General features: G+C 37.7%; 1 protein-coding gene across 1 annotated transcript in view; it reads left to right on the top strand.

Moving 5' to 3' along the window:
* Positions 1-240: 240 nt before the first annotated feature.
* The window catches only part of TOPAZ1 (testis and ovary specific PAZ domain containing 1), a gene marked incomplete at its 5' end in the record, with an annotated part of 36,803 nt that continues 15,000 nt past the window's right edge, over positions 241-22,043 (top strand). Inside the window, 5 exons of the mRNA XM_009071524.1 lie at positions 241-921; positions 2,335-4,852; positions 15,444-15,556; positions 17,785-17,870; positions 18,599-18,736. Coding sequence (XP_009069772.1) covers positions 241-921; positions 2,335-4,852; positions 15,444-15,556; positions 17,785-17,870; positions 18,599-18,736 — 3,536 coding nt within the window. The remainder of the gene's footprint in view (positions 922-2,334; positions 4,853-15,443; positions 15,557-17,784; positions 17,871-18,598; positions 18,737-22,043) is intronic.

The raw sequence follows: 22,043 nt of genomic DNA on the forward strand, positions 1-22,043 counted from the left end.
AGGGGCGAGGTGAGAGAAGCCAGAAGTTGCCAGGCAGAAAACCCAAGGGGGTGCAGCGCAGGAGAGCTGCCCGAGGGAGAAAGGGTGCAGCTCCTCCAGTTCCAGGCGCTGCTGTGTGTGAAGACAGGCGAGCAGCAGCCAGAGCTGCAGCAGGCTGCTGGGAAGAGACTGTAAGGAGAGGGACGGGGCCGGGTCAACAGCTGGTTTGCTCAGGAGCTACTTCACAAAATATATTTGCAGCAGGGATTAAAAGGAAAGAACTTGGTTCTGAAGACCCGAACCTCTCGGGTTCTCAGGAGGGTTTGGGGAGCTCAGACAAAGAAGGCCATGTGGAAATAAAATTACAAATCCCATCCTCGGAGGAGGAAGTTGAGAGCGCAGCGAGGCATGGTGTTCCCTGTTCTCCAGAACTGGAAGTGCTGCAGCCTGGAAAGGTCACATGTAATATTGAAATGGAATACACTGCCTCTGTAATGATAGAGAATACACAAATCCCAGATCCTGAGAAGAATCTGGGGACTCAGGAGTCCATGTCTAAACCAAAACCTCAGGAAGAGGTTGATACACCAGAGAAGTTGGATGGGTGTCCTTTAGGTGGATCAAGAAAGCTAGGGACACAGGAGGAAGAAAAGAGATGCTTGAGCAAGAAAGGCAGGACTGCGTTGAAGAAACCAAAGCTATGCAGTCCCGGAAAGAGAGGTAGTTCTGCTTTACCAGAGGTGCATACACAGTGTCCAGAGTCCAGCAAAGGAGATGTGAGTACAAGAAAGAGGAACAAAAATGCGGTGGTGTCACAGCAGCTACAGGGTCTAAGTGGGCAAGAACAACCAGCAACCAGAAGAAAGACACGCAGGTGTTGCATGAAAGAAGAGCAGCAGAGCTCAAGCCCTTGGAAAGGAGCAGACAGCCTGGAGAAAAGTGGTAAGTGCTTGCTGAGCCCCATTGTAGAAGCACAGGTGCAGAATTTGGGCTCCCAGGACAAGGGCCTAGTGCTGCCATGAGGCCCCTTTAAGAGCTGGCTGCTAGCTTAGTTCAAGAAGTGTAGGGATAACAGCTAGTGTCTGCTTTACAGCACTGTGAATGCCAGTCTTGGAAGTAAACAGGTTTTTGAAAGGAAGAGGAAAGGGTTTTCTTGAAGGAGAATAGCAGTCTTTAACACAAAGGAGGGGAGACCAGTTACCCTTTCGGTGGGGAGGAGGGAGGGAGGAAAGGGTATCAGCAGCAATAGGCCCTGAGTAAGAAGTGTTGCAGTTTTTTTCCCTTAAGAGCAGTCTGGCCAGTTATGCAGAGAAAGTCAGGCAGAAGCAGGAAAAGAGCCAGGAGTTTCAGCAAAGCCAAAAGGAAAGATAGTCAGTTCTTCATTCATCTGTATATTACCTGTTTATTCCTGAATATGTATCATGCTGCTTTGTTTTTGTGCCTGCCTTTATAGGATGCTGGGGATTTTTTTCAGAACTTTTTGCTTTTTAATTGCTATTTTCTGCAAAATCCTAAAAGATGGAGAAACAAAGATTGTATATTGATGTTTTAAGAGACTGTTGTATTAAACTGGAACAATTTTGAAAGAAGGAAAGTGTTTTTTTCAGGACAGTTGTCTAAAAGACAATATTTTGACTTTCAAAGCGAGTATATTCAAGTGGCAAATACTTACTGTAGATTACTAAGATGCTTTATCTAGAAAGCATATTCTGGAAAACTGAAGTTTAAAAAAGAAAGATCTAAAAGCACAACATTCTGCTAGTAGATTCTTGAGTCCATTCTCCAGTCTTAAATTTTCAGATGTACAGTTTTTTACATAGTCTATATTTGCTTTTAAATAAAAAGCAGTGGTCTTTAAAAATTCAAGTCTTGCAGTTTTCCAGAATCTTCTTGATAATTCTGATGCATTTGGTTTGACTGTGTATCTGGTACATGTTTTTATGGATAAGCTTTCCTATTGCAGAAAATCTACTGTGTAAACAAAAGGTTTAAAGGCGAAGTGTGCAAATAGCACCTGTGTTTTCCTGCCAGACCTGCTCTAATTTGGTTTCCACCTCTATGGAACGTACAGCAAATACACAACTTCCAGTGTCCTTATGACACCTTAAGGTTCTGTTCATCTTCACATTTGTTTCTGAAGGTAATACATGTTTCATTTCTGTAAGTCTGCCAGTAGTGCTCATATAAAGAAAAAACGGTAAAACCTAACAGGAATATTTTTAGCCTTAGACAGCGTCATGTTCGTTAGTAGCCTTGAATGGGTTGGGGTTTTTTTGTTCTCTATATAATACTGCAGTAGGATACTCTTTTTCTCTTAGTGTTTTTTTTAATGACACTTCTTTGCTTTTTAATCAGCAAAGGAACAATTGAAAGCAGTTGAGCAAGACTCTGGTACACAGGCTGTGAAGAAGCTTGAGACAAAGCAAAACAGATCAGAAGATTCGGAGGAAAAGGAACCTCACTACTCTCAATCTCCTATGGTTGCTACTTTGGGTGGGACTCAAAGCAAGAGCTTTCCATGTCGTGCTGTGACAAAAAAGTCTGGTGTGCAGTATAAAAAAAGGAAACCCAGAACTGGTCAAATCAAGCACTTGCAAAGTTGTAGTGTGACTGCAGTTGAAAAAGTGGTGAATACATCTGCAGAATGTGATGCTGAACACTGCAGAAATGCCCTAAACCACTGTAATGGCTTGCTCTGTGCAAGAGAACAGAATCCATTTGTGAGATCAGAAGACTGTAGTAGTTGCATAAATGCATTAGGGAAGTCTTCAGCTAGTGCAACTACCAGCAGTTACAAATTAGATGGATTCTTCCATGTAGCCCAGGATAAAAGAAATTATATTTTTCCTGATGGTACTGAAGAGCATAGTGATAAAATTTGCAGCACTAGTAGAATGCAGAATGAGAAATCAGCCATAAAAGGTGGTTTATTGTCTAATGAAGAAAAAATTGAACATAGAGAAGGCTGTTTTTCAGGCTGTCAGAGTGAAAACAATAAGTGTTTAAGGGGAAAAAAATGCAACACTGATGGGAAGCCTAGAAAAAAGGTGAAAATCGCAGAGAAATCAGCAGTGCAGAATACTTGCACTGATGAATGCAGTGAGTTACAAACAGATGCAGCAACTGCCTTGTCAAGCTCCTTTGCAGTTTCAGAACTAAACTGTACTCTCTCAGCTGTATGTGATCTTACATCACGTCTTCATATAGGAGAAAATACTTGTGAAGCACAAAATGTATCAGCCTGGAGAAAGAATAGTACCAAATTACTTGCATTTGAAAATGGCTCAAAGAAGAGTTCTGAGGTCTCTGTAATAGCAGAAGGAGAAGGTTCAAGCAGTGTGGCACATCATTTGGCTGCCTCAGATAGCCTGAGGGTGCTAGCTCAGGTCCATGATATTTCTGCCTGTAACAAAAGCAAGCCAGGGAGAACATTGAACAACGTTAGTCGGAAATCGTGGCAGTTTACCTGTCAAAGAGCAGTGCCCATGGCTGGCAAAAGAGTTTGGCCTCTTGAATCTTGTGCCAGGGCTTCTGAATGGGTTCATAAAAATCATGGATCCATGTCAGAAGGAAAAAGACTTTTAAAGGCTGCCTTTGATAATTCCTCTGATATAAGCAGTCTAAAAGTTGTAGGAAATAGTGCTGTGACTGAGAATCTGAGGCAGTTGGATTTGCATATGTCATCATCAGAAATTACAAAAGAATCTACACCTGAAAAAGTGAATTCAAATATTGAATGTCAGACTTCACTCGAAACACCAGAGTGCTCTTCTGTGGTTATTTATGAGGCTTTGAGAATGAGCAATGGAAATGGGGAACCACCAGTTAATACAGATACGAGTGCTGTGACTTTTAACCATGTTCTGGAAGCTATAGCAAAACAGAAAGATAAAAGTGAAGGAGATGTAGCAAGAAGAAACTTGCCTGTGACAGTCGAGAATGGTTCAGCAAAACAAGAGGATAAAAATGAAGGAGATGTAAGAAAAAGAAACCTGTCTGTGGCAGTCCAGAGTGCTACATCTACAGGTGACACAAACAGAATAGATTTCAGTCCAAAAGTATCAGTAGTGAAGCAGACATTTTCTGATTTAAAGCCAATGAAAGTATTAAACCCTGGAAACCTGACAAAATTCAAAATTCCTTTATGCAGAAACAAAACTGAGTCCAGGAAAATGGAATCTGCCCATTCATTTAAAAGAAAAGCCTGTAGCCCACTAGAGCTTCTTGAGAGCACTGATGTTTCAAGAAGGCAGAAGACAGGTGTAGAGACTACTTTGGTAAATTCTGAGCAGCAACCTCTTCCTGTCATGGGTGAAGCTTCCATAAAGAAAAGAGCAGATGAGATTGATGTTAAGGACTTACAGCATAATGGCTCTGACAACCTTTCAAATGAGATGTTTGTGTTTCCTGGAAGTTTTTCTTCCTATCCCTCTCCTCTTCTTGATGGACCACCATTTTTTTCTTCCTGTCCCTCTCCTCTTCTTGATGGACCACCAAAGTCATCTGTGCCTGATTGCTGTGGTACTGAATGTGTGCCAAAGTCTAATTTCCCTGATCGTTCTTGGAACTCAGTCGACCACCTTGTTGAATTAGAAATAAATGATGATAGCAAATCAAGAGGGAGTCTTTCACAACAGAAAAGTCAGAATTTACCTGATATTCTTGAAGCTTACAAACAAGATGTTCTTGTCATTGATGTGATTCAGGATGACCCTGACCTTTTTGGAACCAGTGATGAAGGGGAGCTTGCACTTGCACGCTGCAAAAAATGTCCTGTGAAGGCCTCCAACAGCATTAAAGGCACAGAGCGGGATATTACACCTGAGTGTCCTGTTACCTCAGAAGAGAGTTATTCAGGAGATAATGGTTTTAGGTATGCATATCATTCTTTTTTGCTACAATAATCCTAAGTACCTTTTCCTCATGCCAGTATACTTTGGTTGTACTGGTCAGGCTTCCTTACAGAATTTCACTAATTCCTGGGTTGATTTTAAGTGTCAAAATTTAATTGAATTATGACAGTTTTCTGAATGCAGATGGATTAATTTGTTCTTCGTAAGAGCTGGGATAAACTCTGAATCAAAGGAAAATGTACTCCTAAAGCACTGGTTTAGACCAAGTGAAGTAAAATATGAAGTATAAACACAGATAATTAAGAGTCACAATCTGACCTGATTGAGATAGCATGTATCCCTTTGAGGCCAGGTTTCCTGGTTGTAAAGTGGTATAATGCTTAGAAATGTTTTTACTTTCTAAGTGTAGCTTATTCTTTTGCAGGATCTGCAAGAGTAAATGGTTTTATCTATAGTAATATTCCATTCTGCCATTCTTCTTCCCTGTTTTTCTCCTATCCCCAGATGTGTGAATAGTTTTCAGATGTGTGATTTGGCTAACATACAGATGTTTATGATCATGCATCTTCATGCAGCAAGTTCCTGGTGTAAATCGTCAGGTATTAAAGGTTTTCTGGGTTTTAAGATGATAATAAAAATCACTGAAGGTGGAAGAGAATTTTAAAGTAGAAACAAACTTTAGTAAACGAGGTAGTAGTTCTTCAGGGAATAGATTAACTCCTAGTTGTTTCCTCTCTTAACTTTGATGCTTGTGTTTGGTGAAAGTTTTAAGATTAAATTTATCATCTTACAGAGAAAAACATAAAGCTTAGATAGAAATAATAAAAGGTTTTCCTCTGAAGATTAGTTTTTATAATTGGGATGGGTGTTTTAATTGTCGTCGTGTGCTCTTTCTGTATGGCTTTGTTATTCATATTTTAAATAGTTTTATTTATTGTGCCACCTTATAACTGCATTTGTTGATTTATTTTTTTTTCATTCTCTTCTCATCCTTTCCTTTTCATTAAACCCACATGCAAAAGAGGAAAGGAATCTTATTTGAGGTGCTGAATGGTTTTTTGGGCATGAGAATATAAAACTTTCAGATGTTAATAGCATAAAGTTTCAGCTAAAACAAGCCTCTGAAGAACAGGGCAGGTCTGTAGTAGGAACATCCAGCTTCTGGAGAAGCAGCTAGGCTGTATCATAGTAAATCTGTTAGAGTGAGTATTCATTTTGGGTACAGTGTGTATGGTATCTCATATACACTGTGTAATACAATGAGTATTTGCTGTGTATTACCCGAGGGTAATAGTGGCTGTTCAGAGGTGATTTCCAGCTGACTGTCCAGACAGCTGTTGCACAGAGTGGAAGACCAAAACTTCTGAGCCCTTTACACTCATGTGTTGGTTATGGTAATAAAGTTTGGTATTTCTGTAAATAGGGACTGAAAAGTTACTGGATCTTGTAAGTACTTAGTAGGGGAGGACAAATACTCCCTTTAATTAGTAGTTATGCTGACTTAGAGTAACATCAGAGATCACTAGGTGGAAATAGGAACTTGTTCATTTTTCATCTACTTTCTTCCTGATATCTGCTGAAATTGTTTCCCATTTGCCAAGGAAAAAAAATACATAGTTCTTGTTTCTTAGAATTTCCCTTTAATTTACTAAAGAAGCAGGCAAAATGGTCTTATTTTTCTCTGTGCCTTCTGTAGTTTGATGCAAAGATAGTTAGATGGTTACTAATCATAGTTGGTAAACAGTCAGGAACATATTAATGAGCTGAATATGAGACTACTAAAATAAGGCAATAGACCTTACCACAGTTTTGTCAGGTAGCTTGTGATATCACTGGATCATACCAGATCATGGCCAGTTCATACTGGGTTTTTTTTTATTTTGTTGACACTTAATGAATGCAGCTGAGACTTCAACTTTGTTTGGCCAACCATAAAAAAACATTATTATACTATTAGTTACACTCACATCGTGCTGCTTATCTTAAGATAAAATAATGTTTCTGTTCATGCCTTTTTTTTTTTGCTTTAGATCTATTCTAAACTATTCTTGTTTGGCTTCTTTTATGCCTCCCCAGTTTTGCATCATTGCAATATTAGTTTGTAACACCACTTCAGTCTGTCCATGTAGAAGAGTGAGCCAGAACTATACTGACTTGTATAAATATTAGTTCATATGCATGTTTTATTCAGCATTTAGTTTTTAGCTGTTAGTCTCTAAATAAATATAATCTAGGTGATTTTAGGTGGAAGATTAATGCAAGCACTTTCATATAGAAGCTATAAATGATGATTGTTGCTGAGTGTTTTCTTTAGCTGTATCAATACATAGCTTTGTTAGGATTTCCCTGCAGGTTTTTAAGAGCAAATGATGGCAGAAAGAATCTGGATCTTTGCTAAAGCTATTTAGTACACGTATGCATGGGGATGGACCTCAGTATGTTACTGATGTTTTAGTACTTATGTGCTGATGTTTTAGTCTGGCATTGGTATAGACCAACACGAACTGTATTTCTGCTAGCAGCAACTCACTTTGAAAGTATAGCTGAGTTGTTAAAAAGTTTTTTAAAACGTGTTGAGTGTTAACTTATCAGTTTAATAGCATTTAAATTGTGACTGTGAAGGAAACAACCTGTGTCGTAATTTGCAGTGTTCTTCCAACAGCAAAAATCTGACATCCAGCAGCTTGTCAGAATGCCAATTGCTAGAATGAAGCAATACTTGTTACTCAAGGTTAATGGAGAAACCAAAGCACTCAAACTGTGTAATTGACAAGTGTTCAGTGACAACTATTAGCCACTGTGGATGTGTTACTGTTAGAGTGGATCCATTTCACTTGGGCTTTGACTGTAAACACCAAAACATGTTTAGCCAATGGCACTTTTCATTTTTGATTGTTTGTGACCTTAAAAACTAGAGGGGTGTATTTAGTTATGAAAATTCAAGGGTAATAATTTTTAGCTTTCAGATAATGACAGCACTTTTCCTTCAAAAGCAGAGCATACAGGCCACAACAGTGACTGAGGTCCCAAATTCAAATAGGGCTTGTTCTGGCTTGGATTGATTTTGGGTTTGTTCTGTTTTATTTTTAAGCAAGCTAACAAAGAGCCCAACAATCAGTGAAGCACATGACATTGCTACACAGCTCTGACTTAAAATTTCTGAAGTCCTGTAATTGTGTTTGTGCACGTACCCAGAACAGGTGTCTCTGAACAAGTAGGTGTAAGTAGAACAAACAGGTCTTGTCTCTTTATTCAGGAAGATTCAGAAGAGGCTCTGTGTGTATATCTCTTGTATGGTTTGATTCAGTTAGCATGCTCTGACCTTTAGGATAGTAGGACTGGTTATTCCTCTAGTGGTTGCATTTTACAAGAAGGGTGAGAGCTGGTCACTTCCAGGCATTAGGAAGTTGCCAGTCGTCAGGAAAAGATTGTGGCCTGCAGCCTGAATGGGACAATGAAACTCAGTTTTCACATGTACTTGTTTGCCTCTTTCAATTGCCTACTTACCCCTAAGTGAATTCCAACAGTGGAGGTTTTTGAATCAATCATCTGATGTATTTATTTCCTCTCATGTGTGGAATCTACACATCTAAGAGGCATCCTGTATGTCATCTCACCCCACAGAACTAGTAGGTTCAGTGGATGCCTTTGTAGCTTGCTGTCATTATACTTGGTGTCATTCACCAGGTACCAGCTTCCAAAACTCTGTGGTGATGATGATGATGTTTTATTTATTCTGTTTATATTTTACTATTTATTTGTCCCATGTGAGTTTTTCGAAGGAGAAAAAGTTGCTTTTTACCAATTTGTCTTGGAAATAGGTGAAGTATCTTTCTATGAACAAATGTTTTGATTACTCTGAGATTCATTGTTATGCAAATGGTCTTGAATATAAAATTACTACAAATCACATTTTGTAGAAACTGATAAATTGGCTCATTAGCACAGTATTTCCATAATTTGTCACACAGAGAAAATTTCTCAGTATTTTAAGTAGAGAATAAATAATAGAGTGAGAATTTACTGAAAATTTTGAGATTTGAAATGTCTTGGGTTTGCTTAATGTGTTTGGGTATATTTACTTAGACCTGTAAGGATGGACATGAGAAGGCTAAGAACAGTCTAAGAACACTGTGTTGTATATATAAGGATTCTGTTCATAGCTAACAGTATTACTGAGAACTAGATGTAACTGGTAGATTAATTTTGGTTTTGTGCTAGATGGAAATCTTAAATACATTTTTTGCTCAAAACAGGCACATACAAGAATCTGGAATGTCAAATAATACTGGAAACTCCTGTGATTTGCTGCTAAAAGGTAAGAGTTTTGGGATTTTCTTTAATATGTAATCAAGAGAAGAAAGTAACCACAAAGATGTTTCGTGGCAAAACTAGGCTTTCTGCATAAAATGAGAACTTGTCTGTTTCCTGTGGTATCTTTTTACTGTACCAGCAATTTATTTCCTAGTCCATATAGAGTTAACATCTTTTGAAATTGTACAAACATGAATCTTACAAGGAACGTCTGCTTCTCTGTAGTTCCTGTCTGTTGGTAGTACTGGAGGGTTGGGTGAGTTTTTGCTTGGTTTTGGTTTTGGGTGTTTTTTGACATCTCTCTGATACTCACAGAATTCCTTGCTTGAAGTAAGATCATAGTAACACACTGAGTACTGTGATACTGCTTTGGAGTCTGACTCTCAGTTGGTTGTTCTGTTGTGTTCATCAGCACACAGGATTTTGTAATAGGGGTTTTTTTCCTGGGTTGTCGTTTCATGTTTGTTTTTTGTGGGTGCTGTGCCCTGTCCTCTGAGACACTGTTTTGTTTTAAAGGATGCTTTTTCTTTTTTGGAGAGAGAGAGGTTACTTCTGACTTAATATAGTTTTGTTTTCTTCCTGTGTTAAGCAGAACAGTCCAACTAGGCAGCATATGAATGTGATCTGTTTTGTTTTGTAGAGCTTGCATACCAGACCTACTGTGCAAGGTGTATCTGATGTGGAAGTTTGTCATAGATAGTTTGAAGAAACAGGATTTTGACTTTGAACAGAAGCCCATTACTGGTGGAGTGGAGAACACAGAGTGCTGAGACTGGTTCTGAAGGTTCAGGGTGTTTTCCCTTTCTTGTATTAGTTTGTCAGCTTGCTATTCATCTGACATTGTGTTGATTTTTGCTGCAGGCTTAAAAGGTGTTTGTGACAGTACCTCTTGTGCTGTTTTTCCACACTGATGTGTTATGTTCATGTAGAAAGAGTAGTTTGGGCAGATGTAACCTCCTGGAGAGAAAGGAGTGACTAGTGACTGTTTGAGGGAGAGGAGGTTTCAGGCTTCAGGGATCTGAAGGCAAAATAAAAAGGTAATGAGGGTTTAAGAGCTCAGACACAAACAGACCCAAGTTCCCTGAGGAGGAGTAGGGAGAAAGTGCATTTAGGCCTCTGGTGATGTCAAGAGCTGGAGGGGCCTGTGCCATGACATCTGCAATACTGAGGTGATTGAAACCAAACCTGGGAGCAAGTCCTGTACTGTTTTGTAACTTCTGCATTTTCTTTGTTGTTTTGCTTCATGTCCTAGCAAGGTTTGAGGCTAAAAGTCTTTGGTTCTTTTTGTGGTGCTTCAAGTAAAGGCAAAGGTTTCAGTAAGTCCTTCCCAGATCTGAGAGACTCAGGATCACACCACACTTTTAGATCAATATGCACATGGTAACTTACGTACATGACTTTTTTTAAAAGACCTGCACAGAACAAAAGAAATGTGCCTGGTTTAGTTATTTACTGAGTATTTATGTATTTATTTAGAAATACATATTACTGCTTTGGTGTCCTGTGTTATGGAGTGAAATCATGGCTGCTTGCCTCAGTGGCTTCGTTGTCTAGGAGGGGCAAAAAATACGACAGTTGAAGTATTTGGATGACATCAATCCTCTTCACCTTTCAAGTGGAAATCTTATGTACATAGTCTTTAACCAGATGTGTCTTGTACTGGTGATCATGCAGAGACCAGTGACTGTAAGATAAAAGCTTTTCCAATAATAACCTGGTTCTTTCTTCCTGTACCTGGACAATGCAGTGCTGTTGAAATTCATTCATGTGATCCAATTCTTTCCTGTGCAGAGCTCTTCTGTTGTACATAAAGAGCTACCTCAGGAAGTTGCAGTCAGGTGTTTTGTTCATTTTATGTGGCATCTGCAAAAGGTGCTGAAATTTCCTGACACTGAATTGTCACTGAGTTTACTATATTACAGGAATTTGGAGTTTTTCTCAGAGCTATCTGTATTTAGATCAGGATTGTATCATGTCTTTGCAATTAACTTATGCCCTTTGTCAGCAAAGTCTTAAGTCTTTTTGCTTAGCAAACTGCCACACGTATCTTGGGTGGGTTTTAATAGCAAAGCTTAACTGAATTTATTTCTAAAATAATTCAGTATTCTATAAATAAGCCTGTTCTGTTGTTCTGCAGAGACTATTGCAGAATATACACTTGAATGGAATTTTACTGCAGATTCAGTTTCATATTTATTTGAAATGGTTCATGTGTTAAACATGAAATATTCTTCTATATAGACTTAGTATTTAGGAAGTCCTGGGTTAATTTTTAAATGTCATTAGCATTAAGACTTTGTAATATTTAGGAAATAAAAGCTTTTTCTTTATAGCATGGGAAACACATGAAACAATGTTTTTATGCATTTTCAGCTGACAACACTAAACCCCACAACTCCTCCAGAGGAAGCAGGCCTTTAAGAGCTGTTACTGAGGACTTTCTTCAACATGAACAACCAAGAAAACTGCCTGAACTTTTAAAGAGTTTTGACATGAATGAAAAGGTAGTGAGAAACACTTTTTCTCATTAAATAGTGTAAGAAATTATAACCCATGTATTGGATAATTTTAACTACTAATGCTGTTTTATCAGCATTAATTTCCTGTAATAAAAGAATATTAGCATTTCATAGACTACTGTGCTATTTGACCATGCAAGTTTTGCTTAACAGAACAGATTTTTTTGGTTGTTACTAATTACTCATCTTCAAATTTGAAATTAAACAAGATCTTGTTATATTGTTTGTTACAGTAATGCTGTGCTACCAGTGGTATGAAAATTATTTTTCCAGTGAACACCTAAGAGTACTACTGTGCATATGTGACATTTTTACATAACATGCCTTGTTTTAAAAGTTGCTGATAAATGCCTCTCACCACAAAGTATCCAAAGGATGGGGTGGTGTTGGAAAGCTGGGGAGCTGCACAGCTATCAGGAATCTGAGAGGAATCATTCTGTGCCTCATTACTTGGGCAAAAGCATTAACATACTGACTTCCTGGCAGTTCAGAGGGAATGTTAAGCCATTTTCATGCTCACTGGCTTTATCTGACCTTTCTACTCTCTCTATCCTCCTTCCTTTAGATAATAAGTCTAGGTCTTTTAAGACTTGCTGAAGTTTTATACTGTTTACTTCTTTGATAAGGGATTAGAATTTACATCTCTGCCACTCAGACACAGCTGCTGATAGCATTTACTGTTTTCTACTCCTTCAAGAGTAGATAATGGTTTTAACCAGATAAGTTAAACTGTAACATTCACATGATTTAAAGCTGGTAAGTAATTGATAAGTTACTCAAACAGTAGAGAATCAGTTTCCCTTTCAAAATCATTATTTAAAAGAATAGAAACATTTTCTTCAGGAAGTGGAATTAGAGCTGCTTACATCTGATTCACAAAGTTAACAGTGCTATTTTGTTCCCTGACCTCTTAGAGTAAAAGGATCTGTCAAATAGTACAGTTTGCTGAAGGTGCAGTACTTGTCGCAGTATTTCCAGGTCAGTCCCAATTGGGCTGCTTCATAGTGGTGTGGCTTTATCAAATCATAGTATCATAGCATATCAAGGGGTTGGAATGGACCTTGAAGATCATCTAGTCCCAGCCCCCCCTGCCATGGGCAGTGCCACCTCTCTGTAATCAGTGTCCTAAAAATCAGTGTCCTAATGTTTGCTTTTCTGTGCTGTGTTGGAAAACAGTAAATATGTACAAATAACCTCACCTAAACCTCAAACTTAAGCCACAGAATACATGCTAAGGCCCTAAACCTGTTCTGTATGTGGATGGGAAACTAGCTGTGCAGACCTGGGGAGAGAATGCAATGGCAGAACACTTGCTGCAAGTACTCTACCATTTGGGGTGATACTTGGATTGTGCTTTTTGATGGCTTTTCCAGTTAACAGTCCTGTGAGAAGGGCAAAAAGTACCCATGGACAAAATACTAAAAAAGTCTGGGGAACTGGTAAGATGAAGTCTGGAAATCTGATGAGAGTGTATCTATCACTAATTCTTTGGCTATCAAAATTTGTGATAGAACGTGAATTACTTCATGAATAATGGACCAAACAAAGCCAAGATTCCATGACTGTTCTATATCAGTCCTTTCAGATTCGTACCCGTAAATATGTTAGGTGCTGTCTTTTTTCTCCGTATCATTGGGGATTTTTTTACCTATACACCCTGGTGCATAGCTGAGAAAAAGCCTTAGATTTCTCCTCAGTACAGCTTTAAATTTCATTAATCTTGATGGAAAGTCTTTTGTGGGTTTAGACACATTTGTCAGGTGCAGTTAAAATTGGGCAGTGGGCCTAAAAATGGATAGGATTATCTGTGGGAGGAAAGAGAAGTGAAGGCAATCAAATCACCTTTTTTTTCCAATTAAAAATCACTGTTTTAAAGATCACAGAGCATAATGGTAGTATGTCCATTTAAAAAGATCCAAATTACAGTTTCTACAGTCAAGACTATATTCTCACATCTTCCAACAATCACTAACAGTTTAAGTCTGTAGAATGAAGCATGACAAGCCTAGTAGTGCTTTGCTGTACCTGAAAATACATTTTAAATATCTTCACAGTTCAAGCCTGCTGATGGAGTGCCTGATGTTGAACAAGAAAAAAAGAGTGAAGCTGGAGAAAGGTGTGTATCATGTGTCCTTCATGTAACCTGTGGCAGTTACTGTACCAATGAAACATGATGTTTTTTGCCAAAACAGCATCAGTATCTAATTCAGATTTTCTGTGTTACTGTGACTATGTGATGAAGAAAATAAATATGTGAAGTAATATAATTTCACTGTGCAAAGCACAGGACAAGTATAGTCATAGCCTGACAGGACAATAGAGATTATTTTGTCCTCTGACTGGTGACAAAATATATCCACTTTATGACAGTGTCTCACCTTTGCTTCTCAATGTGAGTATAAGCATAAGATACATTTCTAGCCACAACAGCACTTGGCAGAACTTAACAAAACCAAATAATAGTAATAAATAAATGAAACTTCCTGTTTTCTGCCTCTTGTGACTTTATAAACTTATGAAAGAATTGAAAGATCTCGTTCAAATTCAGGCTGACAGATATTTGTACCACAGTAGAAAAAGGTGCTTAAAAACACGTGATGTGGAGTTAAGCTTTACTGTTCTGCTGGCTTCAGGCTGTGCTGATGGTGTTTACTGTACACTGAGTGTCAGATTAAGAAACTTCCATTCAACAGCAGTCCAAAAATGAAGTGAAATTAGGTTTTGTAGAAAAAGTATAGTAAACTGATGGAATACTTAATTAATTACAAGAGAAATTGTGCATTTCAGAGTAATTTTCACAATAGTCAAGAAACCTGAGCTGGCATAGAAGGGAATATTACTTATTTTTCCCAACACTAGTCACATTTCTGTGACAGACTTGGAGTGTGCCAGAAGTCTGTTAATGCAGAAGACTGCATCTTTTCATTAATCCACTAAAGAGCTCCAAGCTCCTCCTCCTGGTAAAATACTTGTTTAAATTTACCTTAGTAGCATAAAGAACTATTTATGCTATAGAATAAATAGATTATGCTGGATAAAATATGTTTGTATGAGTGATACTGCAGCACTCTGTGTGGTTAGGGACAAGGCCTTCCTTTGGAGTCAAACTATTTTCTTCACTTTTACACGAAGTGTTACCGTTGCAAAGTTTCATCTCGAAGAAAACAGAGTTGCTGGTCTTGTTTAGCAAACTCCACTTCTAATGATGCTGTTAATTAAAACTTAAACAGACTGACTGTAGATTATATATACTTATTTGGGAATAGTTAAAGGCAGAGCAGTCATTAATTGGAGTTCCCTTTGAAATCACCTAAATCTTCTGCCCAGTAGAGTCAGATTTTCAGGAAGGAAAACGCTTGCCTCTTCAAGTGTAGTTTCAGAAGCTTTGTCAATTACTCCTTTGGCAGATATTACATAACAGACTCCTGTAAAGTAGATGCTTCCTCAGAGGTGATAGAAATAACCTCAGTCTTCATGTCAGCATAGTGGGGGGAAAAAAAGAAGTGGTTCACAGGTGCCATCTCTGTGGTTCTGCTTTAGGACAGAATAATCTCAGCAAAGATCATAATCAAATTGGACCAGGCAATGAGAGTATTGAAAATACAGTTGTTGGGACTGATAGCTATTTAAATTTATAGGAAGCTTTGAAGGGTTGCATAAATTGTTGAAGAAATGCTCCTGTTTTATATGCTTAATCCTCCTTTTTAGGCATTCTGTATATGAGGGCAGTACCTTTTTAATTTGGTTAAACACATCCTTGTTTTTTAATACTCAACAGTGACTGTAAATCCAAAGATCTTGAGAACTGTGAATTGCTATCAAGATTGCCAGTGAATGACCCCAAAGTAAATATCTTCAGTGAAGCTACAGTGATGAGGTCCTGGACAAATGGTATTGTATGCTCCGTTGGTGAACCCTCCAGAATTTATTTTTTCATGTGCTTTATTTACCCATAAAATCTCAAGGAATTTCTTTGGTTCCTGAAAGTGTTGGCTGGAATTTTAGTTCACATACATAGAAGCAAAACTGCAAGCTCTCATATGATAGGTTAGCAAGGTTTTCTGGGTTGGGTTCTTTAGCAGAATTCTGTTTGGTAGAATCAAATAGTAATCATTCTGTCTTGGTATCTGTTGTTCTCAGATACTTTATTGGTGCAGCAATGGCTGCATTCTTACTGGTTTGACACATTATGTTTAAGCCATGTTATTAGCAAGTAACTTGTTTTTCTTTATTTGTGGTCAGAGAAGGTGACTGCAGATTTTCTTGGTTGGTGGTTGTTGACAAAACTTGCTAAAATTATTTGCCCACCTTGCTGAGGGTCAGAACTTCGTAGTTTATGCCAATTCAGATGTTTATGAGGCATTTGCTAGATTGGATTAAGGAAATTACCTAGATTTAATGAATAGCACTTCATGTTGACCAGAATATTTCACATATAGGACAGATACCTCTTTCATGTCTCTGCCACCAGAGAAGTCATAATGGAATGGAGCTGTAGTCACTGCACATAACAAATCTGACATTTAGCCTTACATAAACGCGTAGTTTATTTGACATACACGATAGAGAAAACCAGGAATTGATTACTTACTGATACATACTGCGTTCTGTTCCTTTGCAACACTGCTTTGGGAATTAATGTTTTTAGAATTATTGATTAATATGGATGTTTATGAACATGGATTTCCTGAATTAAGATCAGTGACACCGGTTCTTGCTTAGTTTCAAATTACAATGCTAGTCTGAGCTTGTAGAGTGATTTTTATCATCATGTCATTTAACAGTATTTTCAGGAAGTGCAAGAAACATAGAGGCTATAAAAAACAGCTGTGAAATACATCGCATCTCTTTGCCCTTAAAAATGTATACATCTTCTGAAGAGTTCTCCTAAATCTTCTTTCTTAAAACCACTTGAAACAGTTGCCAAGAGATTCTGTGCCAGGACAGAGCAAAACAGCCTTTTATTCCCAGAACTGTGCAGGCAGGATTGGTTATTTCACTTTAGTGCCTGCTTCCCTACAGGTGTGGCCTACAGTCAGCAGGGAGAGTACAGACTCTTGAAAGGACCTGGTCAGAAACTCTGTGCTTTGTTGATGGCAAGAACCTGGAGGAAAGACTCTTGAGACCAAGTTCCCAGTAGCATTTTGCTGCAGCTAGTGGTTGGCTGTTTTCTCAGACTTTTTCTTGTCACTTAAGTTTGTCCAATCCTGAATTCATGGAATTGCCACCATCACTGCACAAAGTTTTTGCAGCTGTGACAGCTCAGCACATTAGGATATTTAATTGTTTTACATTGTGTTTCTCCTTTCTATGCTTTGATAGTCCTGTCTGTTTAGGAAGACATGCAGATTAAGAACCATGTACTTAGTGCAAGTCTCTAGTAGAACATTCCTTGTTGGATGCTCTTTAGTAACTATAGTTGGTAGGAAAGAGCCAAGCACCCTTCCTTTTGAACATGCTTTGAAGGGGCCAGATGGGAACCCTAGAAAGCAAGGCATTCAAAAGCTCTTATTTCTCTTTAGATATGGAGTTGAAAATTTGAACTTATATCTTCCATTAACATTATTCATTTTTCAAAGAAAGAAATCTGTTACTTAATAATAATAATTAAAGTTCTAAAACCAAGTTTCATGGTTAAGAAACCAGTAACTTATACTGGGCTTAAGCCTGCTACTGCACCACTTAAAACATGAGAGTATGAAAGGTTTTCTTTCAATTCTGAAAAAATAGTTTGAATTTTTGGCTAGTGATGTTGAAATGCAAAGATCACTGATAAAGTGGGTGGGTTTTTTTCCCTTTGAAATTAAAACTTCTGGATATTTTAATTCCATTTCTTTACTTATCTCTGTAAGTTAGAGTAGGAACCTTGGATAAAGTAGTGAAGTTTTTAATTTAAATGTGCTTACCCTTGAAGTTTATGTGAAGTTTCAGTTTTAGAATAATTAAGAAAACTGTAACTTAAATTACTGGCTTTAGACTGTATTAATCAAGTTTTCATTAATCATTGCTGTGACTTGAAGTTACTATAAATATAAAGGAAAATAAGATAAATGAGAGTGGTTTCAGTATGATTCGATTTTATTACATGATCCGTTTGCTGCCCTCATCCTAATTTTTAGGCTACAAACCTTCTGGAAAAAGTCCTTTACTGCCACTGAGGAATTGTGGAGGTTTTGAGCCATGGAAGATGGAGAAAAATGCAACTGTGAGTTGTTAAGTCCTTGCTGATTTTCTGATCCTTTGGCACTAATTTTCTTACGCATATGCAGACAGTTCTCCATATATCGAGTCAGAAATTCTGAATCTATGTATGTTTATGTTTCTATGCCTTTAAGGATGCTATCACTGAGTAAATACAATCTCTTGAGAACAAAATCCATGATGAGGAGACAGCTATTCACTGTGGAGCTTTCTTGATTTCTGTTTTCAGCTTAAGCAAAATCAAATAATGCTTTTTGCTTTGTTGTTTTTTGTAGAACTGCAGTGCAGACAAGGTTTCACATGTTTAAGGCAGCCTGCTTTATCCATTGTGCTGCACACTGAAAAAAGGGAGAGGAAATTGATGCCCCAGAATTCTCAGACCGTTACTCAGAGCCGTGCAGGAGCTTGTCACCTTTCTTCCTCCTCTCTACTCGTTGTCCATCTCATTTAGCAGTTCTTGCATTCTTTCTGGTTGTGGTCTTCAAGACAGGCTTTTGTTGCGTTAGACGCTAACGTGACGTGACAAAGGATAGATCTTTGTCGTCTCTGAAATGCTGCAGATATGGTATAGAGATGAGGATTATTTCAGAGGCATAATTATAGATCACGTTTTTTGCTTTTTTAAGAATTTGTTGATATTTTGAAATTCTTCAAAAACAAAAAGAACAATGTTTGCTTTCAAAAACTACTGTCTGCTTGGTTCCTTCTTGTTTTGTTTTTCTTTTATTTCAGGCTTCTCGTTCAGTCCAGCAGATCCTTGATGCACTTGACTTGCCCCATAAATACTGCAGATATTATTTCATGACTTCACGTGGGTGTAAAAGAACAAACTGTTGCTTAAGGCATGTGCCTGAACAAAGGGATGAAAAGGTAACAAAATTTATTGAAGAAAGGAACAGATTGTAAGTGTGAATACTTTTTAAATGCTGAACATGGTCTCCTTTGTTCATTTCTATGTGGAAAGGGAGTACATTTCAGACACTGATGGATGAAAAAAATGCTCAGAAATTCTTCTTCTCAAGATCTTTTTTAAGTTGGGGTTTTTTTAAAACATGGTAGGTTGAACTAGCAGACTTCTTGAGAGCACAGACATCAGTAAAAGAGCAAGAATTAGGCTGTACAAATATAGAGTAGTAGACTAGGCAGGCTCTGAGACATTTCTATCCTAAGTGTCGAAGGCTTTCAGCAAACATAGACTTTGTATGTCTTGTGCGAGTCAAAAGCCATCTATGGTATGTGCCTTTCTGCATGTTTTGTGTAAAGCAGGCATGTTTGTTTAAAGATGCTGGAATCTCCTTAAACGGAGCAACAATTCTCATAATATTTGCAAGCAAAAATAGTTTTGCAGTGATGGACGAAGTAGATGTGTTTTCAAACCATTTAACAAAGACATGAGTCTGAGATGCTTCCAAGAACTGTGCAAGGCAAGCTAATTGTGCTGTCATGTAGGAAGATTTTGGAATTGACTGTATGAAACCAACACTTTGATGGTTTTATAAGTCTCTTGGAAGCAAATAAAAACGTTAAAACAACTAAACAAAGACAAATGCCTAAACTTGTCCTCATCAGGTCTTAAAAGATTTGTTTACCTACCATCTTATTGGTATGAGTACAGTTTTATCATTTGTGTCAGTAAGTAAGAAATTTCAGGATCAAAATGTAAAAAATAACTTGTAGTGAACCTGTTAGACAGAATTACTAAAAAAGAAGTGACATCTAAAGGAGCTTATTTGTCTCCTTGATATGTTAAACATATTGTGTCAAAAATTTTAAAATACAGCAGTGTAATTTGGGTTGATTTTTCTTAATGTTTTCTCTACTCCTTTATACATCTCAAAGAAAAGCCCTTTGAAAATTTATATAACATCTTAAAAATACTAAGATAATTTGAGAGTAGTTTTGTATGGGACATCTTCCTCTCTCCTCATTTGTAAAATATCTTTGGCAGACTGTAGAGAATATTAGTAATTTTCTGCTAGTTTATATGAATTATCATGGATTGTTGTGCTTTGTTATATACGGACACATAAGGAATTGTTTGCCTAAAACTATTAAAAATTCATTCTATTCGATTTTAGTGTGGTGCAGCACTTCAGCACACTTTAACTGTTCTGCTTTCTTGGTAGTCTGAAAGTACACTTTGAGTTTTGTTTGTTTGTACATTTATTTATACTTTTAGGCCTGTCCATTTGAAAATGGTAATAGGCCAAGCACCTCATGGTGGCACCAAAGTACATAAATGGAAAACAGGTAAAGCAGCAACAAAGTCATCTGATCATATACAGGAGAGGTAAATCTCTCCAGAAACTGTTGTGCAGACTGGCAGTCCACTTGCTTTGCACTGTTTTTAGGGATGATTGTTGCCAGAACTTCGGAGGAGAAATACCTTTCCCTGTAATGGATATTCTTGCCTTTCCATTAAGTAACTGATGGATGCTTTAAAGCATAACTTCCTAGTATTTAACACTCTTCACAGTTGTGGTTGATCACACAACACAGCAGTGATTTTAATTTACAAAAACATCATATGTTTTGAAAATCAGCACACTCTTGAGCTCAGCAAGTTGTGCAAGTTACCAGGTTTTATTTATTTTTAAAAGATGCCTTTAATTTCAAACAGTGAAATCTGTTTTGTGTTAGGCAAAGTAAATGAAACTATTAAGACTGTATTTTAAAAATTCACCAAAGTATGGGGGGGGCAGATCTTAAAAATATGTGTCAGTATCTGATGGAGAGAGGGTGAAGATGATGAAGCTGGACTCTTCTCAGTGGTGTCCAGTTAAAGGACGAGACAGTGCGAGTGATACAGGAAATATTTTTGCTTGAGAGACACTTCAGAGTACAGCATAGATAACAATTGCATGGCTAAATAAGTGATTGGAAAACATGTCTTCATACAAACGGTATTTCTCTGTCTGATTTTATTTTGGCTTTGTGCACCTTACTCATTAGGCATTTTAGACTAAAGAAATGTTTACTTTTTTGTGACTTCTTACTCTTTTTTTTTTTTTGCCTTGATGCTATGAACTGGAAACAAACAGGATATACTTTTTTTCCTTGACGCTATGAACTGGAAACAAACAGGATATAAAATAGGAAGCTTTCTGTCTTCATTAACGTTTTCTCTCAGCTTCAGGGCCCTGGGTGTGTGCTTCTGTTGTGGTGTTCTGGGCTTTTCTTTTTTAAAATCTGTCTTCCTAAAGAAATGAGACTTTACACTATCCTTTTACTACTGTCTCTAACCACCATTAACTAATTTCTGAAGCTGTTGGTCAGTCTCAGCCATGTTTAATAGGGAGTGACTAAACCCTATCCCTATTCAGTCACATAGGCAGTGTACACCACGAGCATTCTACAGGGCCCATAAACAGAATCTCTAGTAAAAAGGATCCTGGGCTTGATTTCACTGAGCAAAGGGCTGCAGCATGGGCTTTTAGCCATTTAAACACGAGAGTGCACACAAAGTGGGAGATGCTGAAGGGTTTCATAAATTCCTGTGCCGCTTGTTCTGATCACCAGCACTTCTGTGTTACTGTAGTAGGGCTGTGTTTTGCTGGACAGTTGGTTGGTTGTACAAGATACACAGTCTTTTATTAGAGATTTTATTAAATTGTTGTGCTAAACGAGTCATGGAATCAACTGAGAGATGACAGAATAGTGTGATTTACACTCTCTTTTAAAAATAGGATTCATCTCTTTCATGTACCTTCATTCAAAATCTATTACTGTCAGCTCAAGGTTTTCACATTTTTACATGGTCTGTAGGTGCAGTTACACTTTTTAAAATTGAGACAGCTAAATCAGCTAAAGCCTTCTAGAAGCTGTAAATGAGTAACACATTCAGTTTCTTTTATCAATGTAATGTAACATGTCCTGTGATTAAATGCTACCACAAGTGGCTTTTCCAAGCAATTTCACTAATACTTGGAACAGTCAGAGCTCCAGATGCAATCTTGGCCTTTTTTGGGAGTCAGTCCAAAGAAGGAGAAAAACAGATTCCAAAAGAAAGCAAACTAATTTCCATACTGTTTGTTTGCTACAGTTTGCTTTGGAAATGCATTCATCCACCTGGGATTATAGATTGGGATTAAATGAGTTTAACCCATTGCCAAGTGGCACTGCACATACATTAACGATCAAAAATTTGACATGATTTTCTGAAAGGTCTATCTTGGAC

This window comes from Acanthisitta chloris, unplaced genomic scaffold (genome assembly GCF_000695815.1).
Source record: "Acanthisitta chloris isolate BGI_N310 unplaced genomic scaffold, ASM69581v1 scaffold34803, whole genome shotgun sequence".
NCBI classification, from domain to species: Eukaryota; Metazoa; Chordata; class Aves; order Passeriformes; family Acanthisittidae; genus Acanthisitta; species Acanthisitta chloris.